Source organism: Trichosurus vulpecula, chromosome 4, assembly GCF_011100635.1.
Source record: "Trichosurus vulpecula isolate mTriVul1 chromosome 4, mTriVul1.pri, whole genome shotgun sequence".
NCBI classification, from domain to species: domain Eukaryota; kingdom Metazoa; phylum Chordata; class Mammalia; order Diprotodontia; family Phalangeridae; genus Trichosurus; species Trichosurus vulpecula.
Genome location: NC_050576.1, coordinates 103,465,456 through 103,480,357, shown reverse-complemented (window position 1 = coordinate 103,480,357; position 14,902 = coordinate 103,465,456). Strand labels below are relative to the sequence as shown.

The following is a 14,902-nucleotide window of genomic DNA, read 5'->3' as shown; positions in this document are numbered from 1 at the left end:
GGCCATAAGTGAAGACCAGGAATGGCATTTCAAGCCAACCCAGGAATACAGCATCAGTTATGGGGTTCAGTCCCTGCTTCTACCATTGACTCACCCTGTGACTTGGGATACATCTTCTAACATCTTTGGACCTGGCTTGTCTCTGTCTCTTTCTCTCTTTCCCTCCCCCCTTTTTTATGTGTATAGCTTAAAAAGGGCCTTTGGCACAAAGTCATGCAACTTGGAGAAGGGGTGTGTGTGGCTGGATATAGTTGTGTAAACTTGTTTTTCTTTCTGCTAGTTTATCTGGAATCTGTAATTGAGGTTAGACTAGGGGTTCTTTTGGAAATCTGGTGACCACCCAGGGACTCCTTCCCAGAGCAGTATTTTAAGCAGTTGAGGAAAATGCTTTAATTCAGTTAGAGCTTAGTGAAAATTAAGATTTTTTTTTTCCCGGTCCAAGTTCACAGACCCCGTGAAATCTAGCCTCAGGTTAAGAACCCCTGGGCTTTGTTCTAGTGGGCTGATTCCATTGAGCTGGCCTATTGTACCCTCTATAGCTTTGTAGAAGAGACATTCCTTTCAGTTCTTTTGTAGAGAATATTTTTCTATTATTTCTTTTACTAGTACTCTGGTAGTCAGTAATGTTCCTTAAGAAGCTTCCAAGAAAATGAATGCTGTTGGAATGGGCACACTAGTATGGCAATTTCAAGAGATCCATAGGGATGGAGCTGAGTGTTTTTTTTAGGGGGGAGGTAGGTTGGGGATCCAGGCAAAAATTAACAAGTATTTACTGATTGTACCTAGCATAAAGGAGCCTGTGTGTATTAAAAAGTAGCATCTACCATGTTGGTTTAATTATATAGATTTCTCCCTAAAATCTGTTTTAAAAATAATACCTGTTGTAATTGAGGTTACATACATAGTTATATTTATCTTTTCAAAGGGATTTAATTTTGGATTGCAACTACTTAACCTCTTATGGCTTTAGGCAATTCTCTAAGATGATAAGTTGAAGATGCCAAGCTGTTTTGGTAGAATGTTTATCCATGAATTCTATGTTCATTAAATTAGGAGGAAGTAAAGACTTTTGTTGTAAGAAATTTGTATTCTCAAGATGAGATAGGTGCATATTTAAACATAAAGTAATTTTAAGACTTTTTTTTATATTTTTTTACATTTACGTTTTGCATTTACAGTTTTTTTAGTGTTTTACATTTTATATTATTTTTTACAGCAATTTCTTGATTATTCAGAGACTATTTAACCAGCTGTTCGTTGTTTTGACACCTTCTTTTTCCTTCGATTTTACTGTAAGGTTGATTAGCGGTATTAGAAAATTAGGGATAGGAGAAGGTAACTCAAACTGCCCTGATTTATTAGGGAGGAGGTCCAAATGTTTGGTTTTTACTTGTGGGGTTCCAGTATACAGTTCTTTCTAGCCATAATAGTTAGCTTTATTTTAGGAAATCATAAAGCTAGTCTTGAATTCACATTTTTCCAGAATGACTGCTGCCGGGGGAAGCGAGATGGAATTGGAAATCTCGAGAGAAAACTGAAGAGGCGACTGGACAGAGAGGGTTTGTCTGTTGAGCGACGGGAGCGAGTTAAAAAAACGCGGACCCCTAAAAAGAAGAAAATCAAACTGAGCCACTCCAAGGACATGAACAGTCTCAAGCAAGAGAAAGAACGGAGCTATGAATTGGCCCGTCCCACTGAAACTCAGTCCCTGCCCTCAGATACATCATACTCGGAACAAGAGGACTCTGAGGATGAAGATGCCATCTGCCCGGCCGTGAGCTGCCTACAGCCAGAAGGAGATGAGGTCAGTGAGGTTTGGGCCATAGAGGACGTGCTACCTACCCCCTAACTCAGACACCCTGTAAGCTAGACCTCGCTGGGTCTCTCTCTCTTCTGCTTATCTGCTTGGAGCTGATCGAAGTCGATGGCTCCTCCCTACCCCTACTGATTTCTCTGCTCTTAACCATCGTAACTGGGTCTCCTCCCTTTTCTCAAGGAACTCTTGCTCTTCCCTTTTTCCTTTTCTTGCCTCCTCTTCCAGCTTTCACCATCCAGGTGCTCAGAAGGTGGGAGGGATGCTGTCGTATTGCTTTTAATGCTTACCCACCACAGGGAAGCACTGTTTTAACCCCAAAGCAATCACAACTTGAAGAATGGCTTTGACTTGGTTCTGGCTAGTGGTCCAGCTACGGTACATATGGCTTAACTGTTGTGCCAGAGATCCCAGTGGTGGGATATTGGCGGGTTAGTTAGAAACAGTCTAGATCTACTGAACCTGGCCCGCTGGCCCGCCCATTTTTGAAACTCATTTTCCCCTCTGAAAATCCCATCTCCCTGCTCTTTGTAACTAGGTGGACTGGGTCCAGTGTGATGGCAGCTGCAATCAGTGGTTTCATCAGGTCTGTGTTGGTGTTTCTCCAGAGATGGCAGAGAAAGAAGACTACATCTGTGTGCGCTGTACTGTGAAGGACGCACCGAACCGAAAGTAAAAAACAAAACAATACAAAAACAAACCCCCCCACTTATGTAATTCAGGACTCCGAGAAGATTTCTGCGATTTCTCAGCAAAGCTGCAGGACTGGTATTAGAGCCAGCCTGTAAACGGTGCTATTTCTATTCTTCATGGGATCATTTTTCCAGAACTGTTTGAAAAAAAAAAAAGAAAAAAGAAAAAAACTAACAAAAAAATTTTTTTTGACACTTTTTATATTTTTCCCTTAAGAGCTGTTTGTGGTTGTTGAGGTCTGAAATGCTGACTGTTTTTTGCAGGGGTTTCCACCATTTTAGAAGGGAGTGAAGCTGGCACCTTTTCATGGACAGCATTAAAGTCATACCTCTCTCTGGGATTTACCGGCTTAAGAGTCCAGCTTGGCTTCAGTGCCCAGAGCGGCACTAGAAATTCCAGTAAATCCTCTTTTGAGGAATCTCTCCTGTTTACTCTGTTACCATTTTGGGGGAACTTTTGGTTTTCCACTTTGGGGTTTTTGTTTTTGTTTTGCTCTGCTCTCCTCCTGCCTTTCCCCTTCCTTCTCCTCCCCATAGATTAGGTTTATTTATCTGAGCAATAACTTCTATGTCTGGTTTCCGTGGCTGGAATTAAAAACGTTCTGAACAGTGTGGTGGTGCTTTAGCATTGGGTTAATGTATGGGATGCAGACGTTTAGGTTCTAGTGTCACTGATGGACTAGCGATATAGAAGGGAGACAGCTCTGTAAGTAATTGCCACAGCTGTATTTTTGCTTTCTCTTTTTTTTCCCTCGGGGAGGGGGTAGCTTGTATCAAATGTTGCAGTTTATATTGTGGAATAAATCCTTGGTTATGATATAATAGTAAATCTTGGTTATTCAGAGCCCTTAGAATGCAGCTTCTCTTAACCTTTTCTTCCTTCAGCTTGCCTTGCTTCTGCCCAGTTAGACTGCTGTAGATTAAGCCCCAACCTGCAGGGGCTGGAGATGGGTTTCTTCTAGTGTGTTGTGCCGTTCCTTCTGCTCTATTGCTGCACCCCCCACCCCTCCCACTTCCCTTGGTGGCTCCTACTCTACAGGGAAGAGGATCTGTCCTTGAAAGCCATTCTGTTTATAGGCTTTCTCATAATGTTGACAATCGGGCCTGATCTCAAGCTTGGTCCCATCTGATGAAATGCTTTCTTTGCATTTACTAAAACTAAGAAGGTGACTGAAATCTTAAGGACAAGAGGTCAGGAAGAACTCCAAAGGGATTTCTGCCCCACGGATGGGCCTCTAGAAGTGAACATTGAAGGAGAATTTAGTTTCCATGGGGCTATGCACTTAGAAGGTGGGAGCAGCTGCCTTCCCATTTCTTTTTCCTCCCCACTCTCATTTCTGACTACTGGGGTGGGATGGGGGTGGGTGGGGGGAGGGAGGCTCCTGTACCTCTCATCACCATTTCCCTCCCCCCCCCCCCCCCACCCCTGTTAAAGAGCTCTGTTTTACAGTGGAGATCACTGACCAACAGAAAAGCTCTCTTGCTTACTTCCCTTTCTGTGTCCATTTGGTAACATTTTTCTCATTTTGCAGCCATCAACCTAAGGGAGGGTTAGAACTAGTGGGATTTTAAAAAACAAAAACAAAAACACCCTAGCAGTTTGTGATGTAGTGAGATTAAATGTACTAGCCCCCTTATGCAATTTAAATAATTAAATCTCGTTATAAACAACTCTTAGTTGTCTGCAGTTTTGATGCAGTTCCTGTGATGTCTCTCCTTGTGTGGGGGTCCTGGGTGTAGAAGGAACCGGGTCAACAGAGCACTACCTAAAATAGTATGTGGTTTGGCCCTCATTCCCAGGGTCTGAAAATGTCTCTTCTGGTCATTGTGTCAGCCACCAATGAATTCACCTACTACCAGGACCAATAGGATTCTGCAACCAGAATCATGGGTTTTACTTTGTCTTTCAGAAGCTCTGAAATTTCTAGGGGTGTTTAGAAGAAAGCTTTTGAAGACTGGGGCTGGGAGCCATCTGGGATCTATTTTAGATAGTGTGCACAGGAGTGCTAAGGTTAGTCTATCCAAAAAACCACCTTAGAAAATCATAGGGTCACAGTGTTGGAGCTGAAGGGGACCTTGGACAAACCACCATCCCCCTCCCCCCCTCTCATTTTACAGTTGAGGAAAGTAAGGCCTTTTGGTGACTTAACCGAGAACACACTCATAGCATCAGAAGCAGAAATAGGTCCTCTGCCTATAGGGTTGGTGCTGCTCTTTACAGGGTACCATTATAGAATAGAATTCTGCCCGTAGAATTTAAAGGTAGAAGGGACCTTAGATCATAGAAGGGCCCCAAGAAAGGACAGCTGACTGGACCTGCATTCAAATGCTGGGCCAATCCTTTTCTCTTTCAGGGCTCTAGATTCTTCATCTGTAAAATAATAGCATTGAATTAAATGATCTTCGGAGTCTCTTCTAGCTTCAGTTCTATGAACCTGGTCCAGTTTCTTTAACAGATGAAGAATCAGGAACTTAAGGTGGTTTTCTTGTACATTGTCCCAGCTAATCAGTGATGGTGGCACAGCCAGGGCTAATACCTAGGTCTCCTGACTCCTCAGTACTTGTATGGGATATTGTGTGCCCCCCTAGCACTCATTGGGACTTGGAGTACGGTCATTAAGCTGGGAGACTTCTTTGGAAACAAGACTGGTTTCACGCGGCATTCCTGAATCTCCAGTCTTTGGGGAGGCTGAACTGACTGGTAAGTGATTTGTATTCACTCCTGATGCCAATACATGGCATTTGTCAGAGGTCTGCCCACTTGTTCTCCTGGAGATTCCAATTTTAGAGCCCTAAGCTTTCAGGTGCCCATCCCTATGCTAGGCTATTCAAGTGCATGTGGGCAGTGACAGTGTCACTTCTACCAGGATATGGTAAGGCCCTCCCCTTAGCATCATTATGCCCTGGACCTCTGGTTATCATTGACATCATTGACAAACAGAAACATTTTAATGTGATTACAGTTGGGTGGGGCCTAGTACACCTATCGTACTCAGATGTTTAGTGAGAATTTATCACCTAAGGCCACAATGATGACAATCACTCTTCTGTACACAGTTCCAGAGCAGGTGAATCACCAGGTGCTCAAGGTCTCTGCCCTACTACTAGGAGCACAATGTAGAATAAAATACTGATATTTACTGATATTCCACCTTTTGGAATCCAAGACTAGCTATCTGCCCCACATGCGCTTTTGGAGAAGAGCAGGGGCAATGTTGAGGCTCTAGCAGCCTGGATTAATTTATGACCTGGATCCTTCTCCAATATGGTTCTTGCTCCCATTGGCGAAATCCATTTACCTCCTGAGGGAGTCATGTGGACCCTAGGTTTTCCTGACACGTTGTCTAAATAAAATGGTTCTAAATTGGGGGGCCTACCTTTTGAAAAAATGCAAATGCAAAATGTAAATGTAAAGCAATCTAAAGCATCTATATGATGATTTCTGTATTCAGATCCCCACGTATTGTGTTTGCTTAACTAGGGTGCACCTTAATGTTCTTAGACATAGGATGGAGTCCTCGAGGCCAAGAGAGGAGCAGATTTTGGTTTCCCAATTATTTGTTTTGGATTAATCACATGGGGCAAGGAATTCTGGCATTGTGCCTATCTTAGTGGTCCTATTGCCTAGATAAGTTGCACTTGTGACTGAAGTGGTTAAGACTATGGCAAGGTTACCTTATCAGTGGAGGCAAAAGGACTGCATTCTTTTGGTGGGGGAAACAAGCACTGGGAAGTGGAAAAGCTGCTAAATTGTTACTTTTTATTTGTGTTACATACTTGGGTCTCATTATAAAGAATAAACTACAAACAGCTGATCCGCGCAGAAGTTTGAGAGAGAAGAGACTTCTACATACTAAGCATGATCATAATTTTTTCATCCTCTGATTTTTTTGTGGAAAGATTCTGAATAGCCAGAAGAGTCCTTGTTAGTTGATTCAGCCCTTGGCCTCCAGACAAAATTGGCAAAGATTTTAAAATGGTGTTACTCATACTGTTCAGGGTCTCCAGGGGCAGATAGCTTCACAGCCTGCCAGTGACTAATCACCATGATTGTCAGTGAATCAAGGGAGTCCATTTTCGTATTTGATGGAACTTTTTTTTTTTTTGCAGTTAAGTTGATTTTTTTTGCTTGAACCTTTATGCACAGAATTATTTGGGAAGTAAGGAAGATTCCATTTCCTGTTAGGCTCTGGAACATAGGGTTAGAATTTTCAGGATGGATGCAAATTCAATTCTATACTCTACCTGAGGTTGGTCCACTATTTATAACTTTATTCTTTGTATCCCTAGCATTTAGTGAGGTGATTAGCATATTGTAGGAAGTGCTTATTGATTGATTTCCTGTCACTGTGCCAGCCTCTGCTCTGGGGATGAAATTACAGAGCAAACAATATTTATACTTAAGGAGGAGGAGTACTGTGTTCTCACAGCCTCAATAACTTAAAGGCATCAGAAAGGCTTTTCTTCCTTTAGCAGGTACCACCTGAGTTGAGGCTTTGAGGAACGTAGTGACAAAATGACTGACTTTTCTTAGGCAAATTCCTCAAGTCATATTCTGTAATGATAACCCCATAATTTTATCACATCCTTCCTTTTTTTTCTCTTGCCTTAAAACCTGGAAGGTAAGAGCCTGTCTTCCATAGGCAGGCCCATAGGCTTCCTAAACCAAAACTTGTCCCCATGCCACTGGAGCAGCAGTCAGAACAGAATGAGAGGCAGTGTCATAGTGAAAGGGGTTGAGTTGTATCTGGTAGGAGTGCTTCCTGTCTACCTCATCGTTCATGTTCAGAATTGTCTTGAGCAGCACTCACGAGTTGGGTTGGGGGACTGGGGGGGACGACATGAATTTCTCGGCAGAGCTGCTCTGGAAAGGAAGAAGCAGCAGCAGCCAAGACTCCTGGGGACACATCCAGATTTTTGATGGCTTCTCTTTTCTCTAGAGCTCTAATGGTGCCTGTAGCATAAAGAGAGAGTCCCCTGGCTAAAGTACTGGTTTGCCTGGATTTTCATAGGATATACTAATGAGGAGAATTTAAATCAACATGAAAGTGGACAGTAAGGTAGAAACTGCATTCTTTTATGCCTCATGAGAAAGTGTAGATAATGAGTGAGGTATAGGAAAAGCCAGAGCTGTTCTGGATCCAAACAGACTGGTATCTAATAACCAAACTAACAGTCCCCTCTTAATAATTTCCGCATTGCTGGTCACCCATGTTTATAACCTTTCTTCTCAAAAATGTGCACCTTCTCACCCCCCCCCCTCCCCCATATCTAATCACTTGGCAATTTGACCCCTTATAGCCGCCACACTAGTTCAGACCCTCATCCCTCCTCATCTGTTCTTCTGTAACTGGTCCTGCTCCTAATTGGTTTCTGCCTACCATCATTGATGTGACTGTTAAAGTGATATTGTTGAATTGTAAGTCTGACCATGTCATTCACTTTATTGTAGATACTCTCTTGTAAGTCCCTCTTGCAAGTGTTGGGCATTTAAATCTCTTCATTATCTAGCCTCCCTTTCTAGGCTAATTACATGTTACTCTCCACACTCCATATTTAGCCAAATAAGCCTATTTGCTCTTTCTTGAATGAACTATGCCATTTTCTGATTTTTTTTTCCCTTTGCCATTTCCAAAACCTGGAATGTCCTCCCTTTCAGAATTCCAACATGTTTCAAGGCCTCAGCTCAAGTTGCACTTCCCGTACTAGGCCCATTTTGATTCTCTGAGTTACTGGTGCCTCTTGCCTTCAAATTTACTTGTGTATAATTTTAGGCACTTAGTTGTGTATTTCTTTCCAATAGATTGTCAGCCCTTTGAGGGTAGGGGTTCTTAATTTTTAATTCCCATAGTGTCTAGCATAGTGCTTTTGCACATAGTAGGTGCTTAATGTATGTAACGGAGGGTTTTAGAAGCTCTGAGGCATGGGGAGGCCATGGGGAGAATCATTTTAAAACAGGGGAAGTATAGAGGGAATAAAAAAATGTTTGATTTAAGGAATCAACACGTTGGAGCATTAATGATTCATACAAATTGGCTGTACCAAGACATAAGAAGACCATGGGAGTAAATTCTAATAAGCTAAAAGAGTAATTGAGGACTGCAGGGCGAGATTCCTGTGGAATGGAGCATAGAAAGGCACATGAATAAAAAGGTATCACCCTTATACTAGCTTCTCTAATTTTCCTCACCCTCCTGAACCATTTCAGTGCTACACTGGTTTTTAGATTTCCTTCTTTATTGAATCTGTTCTTGCCTGGCTAAGTGTAGCCTAAGCCTTGGATCAATCTTACCATCCACTGCTTTGACTGAATGGAGCTAGAAACCATCCCGACTTAGCCTCTGTTGCATAAGCTTCTCTAGGCCCTCCCCATTGCCAGCCAATCCTTTTACTTGCTATCCCACTCAATGCTGTGCTTCCTTGTGCTTCACACCGTCCATGGCTTCACTCAGATGCCTTCTGCCACTTATCTCCTCCACTCATCTGACATTAAGGGTGACCTTTCTTGTCGAGGCTAAACTCATGTGTGCATGTGATCTCATTCCTTCCCAGTCTTGTTTTCTCTAAGATTGCCTCTGTTGTCATCCCTGCTCTCACTTAGCTTCAGTCCCTCCTGTCTACTGGCTCCTTCCTCACTGTTTATAAACATGCCTAATATCTATAAACATGCCTGTTGTTTCTTCTCTCCCCCCAGTTCCCCAATACTCAGAAAACCTTCACTTCATCCCTACTAACTAGTTCTTGATCTCTCTTTCTTTAGTGGCTAAACTCTGAGAAGGCCTATTCTAGGTGCCTTTACGGCCTGTCCTCTTCACTCTACAGTATGTCTTCTAGCCTCATAAAGCAAAGGAAATCAGTGGCCTAGTAGGCTTCCTTGATTTCTGTGAAGTTTTGGACACTATGGATCCCTTTTCTTTGATAATCTCTAGGTTTTTTGAAACAACCTTATCTCCTGGTTCTGTGAAACTGCTCCTGTCTTCTTTGCTGGATCTTCAGGTTCACTAACTCATGGTGTTCCCCAGAGGTCTGCTTTGGGTGGTCCTCTCCCTCTGTATTTATTCACTTGATCTCGTAAGTACCCATGGTTTCAATCACTTCTCTGCTGCTGATTCTCAGATCTGCTTACCCAGTCCTAGCCTGTCCACTGACCTTCAATCTTACATCTCCAACTGCTTATTAATAATTGTCATCTCAAACTGGATTTCTTTAGTCATTTTAAACTCGACATGTTCAAAATCAATCATCCTTTCACCCCAAATCCTCCGAATTTGACCAGGGCTCAGAACTTGTCATGCTCAACTCCTCACTTTCCATAGCCAATTTGTTGCCAAAGCTTGTCAATTTTACCCTTCTAAAATCCACCTATAGCAATGCCTTTTTCAGTCCGTAATTCTAGTGTTTTCCTTCTGTTGATTATTTCTAGTTTTTCCTGTACATAACTTTTTGTACATAGTTGTCTCCCCGTTTAGACTGAGTTTACTTGAGAGCGGGGACTCTCTTTGGAACTTCTGTGCTTAGCATGACACATAGGTGCTTAATGTTTATTGTCTGATTTGAAAAAGTTGGCATCATGTAAGTAAGGCCAATACCCTCATTTTACAGCTGAGGAAATAGACTTGGCCATGTTTTTATAGCAACAAAAGTTAGATTTAAGTTCCAAAACAAGGTTGTTTTTTTTTTTTTCACTACACCAATTTAGCATATTACCAATCAGGAGAGGACAAAGAGCCTGACATAAGAACTTTAATAGGTATGCTTGAGAAAAGAGCAACTCCATTTCACTTCTCCACAAGTGTATTTCATATGTTCTCTTCTCTCCCTGTCAGTTCCTGAGGCATATGAAAAAAAGATTAGATTACAGCCTCATTCCATCATGGAAAATACAGTCTATAGGAGGAGAACATTTTTTTTTGTATTAAGTGTGTTAGATATGAAAACCAAGTAGTATGAATTAGGGTGATGTGGAGCATTTGGTTTCTGGGCAGTGGCAATTGAGCTTGTATTTAATGCTCGGGTAATATTTCAGCAAAGGAAAAGGTACTGGGAAATAAATCCAGCCAGAGGCCAAAGGGCAGCAAGTTACCCGGTTTGGCTGACTGAAGTTTGGGAAGAGTAAGAGATGAAAGAAGCACAAAACTGAGTTTCAAGGGACTAGGACATCTAACAGTTGATATCATAGAATTCGAATTTTATAGCTGAAAGATACCTTGGTGGCTATCTGGTCCAACCCATGCCCATAAAAGAACCTTTACATTCTGCATTTTAATACAGTCTACAAGTGGTTATGCAGCATATGCTTGAATACTAACAAGAGGGATGAGCTCCTTCCCAGCAACATGTTCCACTCTGGGACAGCTCTAATTAGTTGGAAGTTTTTCTTGGCATCTAACTTTGAGTTTACTTTTTAGAACTAAAACATATCTCATAGTTCTGCCTTCCAGGACTAATAGAACAAGTTACCCTTCCCACAAATAATTGAAGATCTATCCTTTCATGACCACTCCAACCCTCCCCATTCCAACCCAGCAATTTTTTTTTGGAGGGGGGGTAGGTATTGCAATTGGGGTTAAGTGACTTGCCCAAAGTCACACAGTGAGTGTGTCAAATGTCTGGTTGGATTTGAAGGGTCCTCCTGACTCCAGGACTGGTGCTCTGCTCACTCTGCCACCTAGTTGCCCCCCGACAAAATCTTAAGGATAAAAACTTGTTCAGTTTCTTCAGTTAATCCTTATATATCCTGGGTTTTCCCTGGGACACTCAATTCTCTGTTTAAACTAGCATTCAGAATAGAATATAGTACTCCAGAGGTTTGATAAAAAGAGTACAGTGGGACCATCACTCTGTTCCTGAAAGTCAGACCTTGCTTAATTCAGCCCGAGTGCATTAGTTTTCTTGGTTGCCTTATACTGCTGACTCAGTGAGGTGCAGTCCGCTACAAACCTCCAGATTTTTCAAAACAACTGTCTAACTGCGCCTTCCCCAGCTTTTATGTATGAAGTTGATTTTTGTTTTTTGTACTCGAGTACAAGATAACATTTCATCCCTCTTGAATTTCATCTTACAAGATTTAGCCCAATAATTGAAGCCCTTTCTAGATGGGTCGTCTGTAAATTAGGGTGTCCTGATCCCTGGGCACTCTACTGAAGATAACCTGCCACATTGACTTGGAAACATTTTAATAACTAGTCTTTATGACTGTATAACCAATCTTTATCTATCTAGTTGTGCCATCTAGTCTACATTTTCCCATCTTAGCAAGAACAGTATGAAATAACAAAAGCTTTGCTAAACATGTATAACATCTGATTGCTTACGGTCTTAGGGAAGGAGGAGAGGAGGGAGGGTTAGAATTTGGAGCTCAAAACTTTAAAAATGTTTTAAAATTGGGAGGGGAAAGCTTTGCAAAAGTCTAGGTAAACTATAGTCATAGCACTCATCTACTAGTTTAGGAAATGAAGTTAGTCTGACAAGATCTGTTTTTGATGATTCTTTGATCCCCTTTCTAAATTTTTGCCAACTTCCCTTTAATGAACTGTCTTAGAATTTTCCCATGAAGTGAAGTCATGTTTGAAGACTTTTCTTTTTTGAAAATTGAGATATTTGTTCTTCTCCAGTCTTACGGAACTTTTCCTGTTTTCCATGATTTTTCAAACATGAAAGATCAGAGGCTCAATCACACTTACCTGTTCTTTTCAGAGTTTGAATTAACCAATGGCAGCTCATTTCCTTATTTTATCAGCTCCCTGTTGTGGCATTTTGGTCATTTCCAATGCAAGTGTCATTGTCTTTGGCAGAAAAAGTAACAGCGAATTAAGAAGCAGTTTTACCTTCTCTGTCAGTGACCATTGTCACCACTTACCCCAAGCAAGGGTCCTATCCTTTCTTTGATCCTTATTTTCTCTTAGTATAGTGAAATATGATCCTTTTTGTTGCCCTTAGTTTTCTCACAACTTCTTTTGCATGTTAGCATTCCTGAAATATTTCTGTAGGACTAGTGCAATGGTCTTTTTGACCATCTCATCTGCCATTGCTTCCATTTTTTGTGTGATTCTTAAAATCCTGAGTTGGTTGATGAATTCCCTGTGCATCTATATCTATTTCTATAGACATATCTGCCATTTTTCATTACTGGAATACTTTTCTTTATGTCTGAAGAATTTTATTCTTGTGCATTTGGGGCTGACTTTTTCCCTTTATTTAATCCATTGGAGCTGACCTAGATCTTCTTGGAGCCTTTTGAAATAAACTTTTTCAAATTCTAGGAAGTGCTTCACACTGCATCCATATTTCCTCTCCAATTTCACAAACTCTAGGAAGTAGAATGGTCATTTGCCTGAGGCTTTCCATTATTCCCACCCTAGCAACCAGTTAGTTAAAAATCCAGAATAAAACGCCCCCTTGTTGATTGCTGTTCCTTTGAAGGATAAAGTGACCACCAAGGCAGGGCAAAAAAGCTTTTAGCAGAGACAGTTCCCAAGAGAGAGGGATGGATAATAGAAGTTTCATATCCCTATTATATCACATCTCTATGCCAGACTTTTAATCTGTTTCTTAAATTCTTCATATACACTACCCCATTCCACTTCAATGCTCTTTAATTTCTCAGTGGTACTTGCAAGAGCCAAATTACCTCATTTAAAACTCTTGCTAGTTCCTTATGCTTTGGGCATTTGTGTATAGAAATGTGAATCCGAAGGTTTTACTAGTGCCTAGTGAATTTTTGGACTTTTGTCTTCTGTGAATTGGACGTCTCTGCTATTCTTTGTACCTGACTTGCAGCATGGGAAGGCTCTCTTCTTGATCCTTTTCAGGTAAAAGTAATTCTGATTACTTATGAGACCCTCAACATGTATCCCTGTCCGCATTTGTGAAGTGTCTTTGGCCAGGAATTTGTTAAGCCACGGGCCAGAAGTCCAAAGCCCGTTTTCAGACACTACTTTCCAGATACCAGTGAGAAGAACATAGCCTTCCCTCACAGCCTTCAGCTCACAGTGTCAATACTTCATTGATAGTACAGGTTTCTTCCAGCATTATTTGTGCCCAAGTGGATCATCAGAAGTATAGAAATTGTCATTCGTTTTGATAAGTCTTGAGAGGTTCTCTGTTATGTCCTGCCCTTGAAGACAACCAACTTCTCTGTCATTGCTGTTAAATTAACAAATAGATATATTAGTACTTCTGAGCAGGTAATTGCCAACCCTGCTACTTTCTGTGATTCTATTTTGTTGTCTTTTGGGGGGAGGGTGGAGAAAAGCAGCTTCTAAAAGCTCTTCAGAAGAACAGCAGCAAATCTGTTTCAAGTTCTAATAGTACAGCTGTCATTTCCCTTTTTTGTGTTATGCTTTTCAAGTTCCCCTCCATCTCTTATTTCTCTTTGCCCACTGAAGCTTCATTTCTGTTTCTTTGGGGTTTTTTCTTTTGCCGCATTTTAGAAATAATTATTTTTAATTTATAGAATAAAACAAGCATTTCCATAACATTGCATAATAAAAAAAAGGATGATTGCACACTGAAAGTGAAAATCTATCGTGTACAACTTGCCATTCCTTTTAAATGTATAATAAAATTATCATGTAAATTTCTTTTTTCTTTCCTCCCACCCTAGAAAGGCTACCACTAGACACAAATATGTATATGTATGTAAAATCATTTTATACATCTATTTATCATATCTTCTCTGGACGTAGATAGTGTCTTCCTTTGTAGTTGATTTGGGTATAATAGTCAAAATGACTAGTCACTCAAAATTGTTCTTAAAACAATATTGTTTTTACTGTATACAACAATCTCTTGGTTCTCTTCATTTTGCTCTTCATTATTTTATACAACCCTATCCATGTTCTTCTAAGGTCATGGAGGTCATTATTTCTTATAATATAGTAGTGTCCCATCACAATCATATACCACAACTTGTTAAACAATTCACCAATTGATGCACACCCCTGCAATTTCCAGTTCTCTTCCACTGCATTTGTTTCTTTGAAGAACGCTGTCCCCAACAACCTGGAGTAGGGGGATATATTCTTTGATCCCTTCCCTGCTTGGCTCCAAGGTCAGCCTATCCTTGGAACACAGAAAATAGTCATTTTGCTCTGGCAGAAATGCCAATATTGCACATTCTAGGTAAGTCACTGTACAATTTACTTTTGCTCCATATCAGTTGGAATTTTCAGACTGTTTTTGGTAGAGAGTGGGGTGGCAGTGTCGGCTGGAGGGTGTTTATATCTTATCCCTAAGCACTTGAAATGATAAATAGGTTGAGCTCTCTGGAAGTGATGGGAAGGAGTAGGATTGGCATTACCGAAAACAAGAGTTAGCTCCTAAGAGACAATGGATGAAGAAGAGGGGGTTAGGTGAAGATATTGAGAGGTTTTGAAGTGTGGAATAAGGTAGAGAG

The 14,902-nt window shown here is 41.0% G+C and overlaps 1 protein-coding gene across 2 annotated transcripts in view; it reads left to right on the top strand.

The window, feature by feature from the left end:
• KDM5B (lysine demethylase 5B) overlaps positions 1-3,324 on the top strand; it is a 72,417-nt gene extending 69,093 nt beyond the window's left edge. For both annotated transcript variants that reach the window (XM_036754547.1, XM_036754546.1), the window contains 2 exons: positions 1,484-1,804; positions 2,352-3,324. In XM_036754547.1, coding sequence (XP_036610442.1) covers positions 1,484-1,804; positions 2,352-2,489 — 459 coding nt within the window. In that variant the 3' untranslated portion in view covers positions 2,490-3,324. The remainder of the gene's footprint in view (positions 1-1,483; positions 1,805-2,351) is intronic.
• Positions 3,325-14,902: the final 11,578 nt, after the last annotated feature.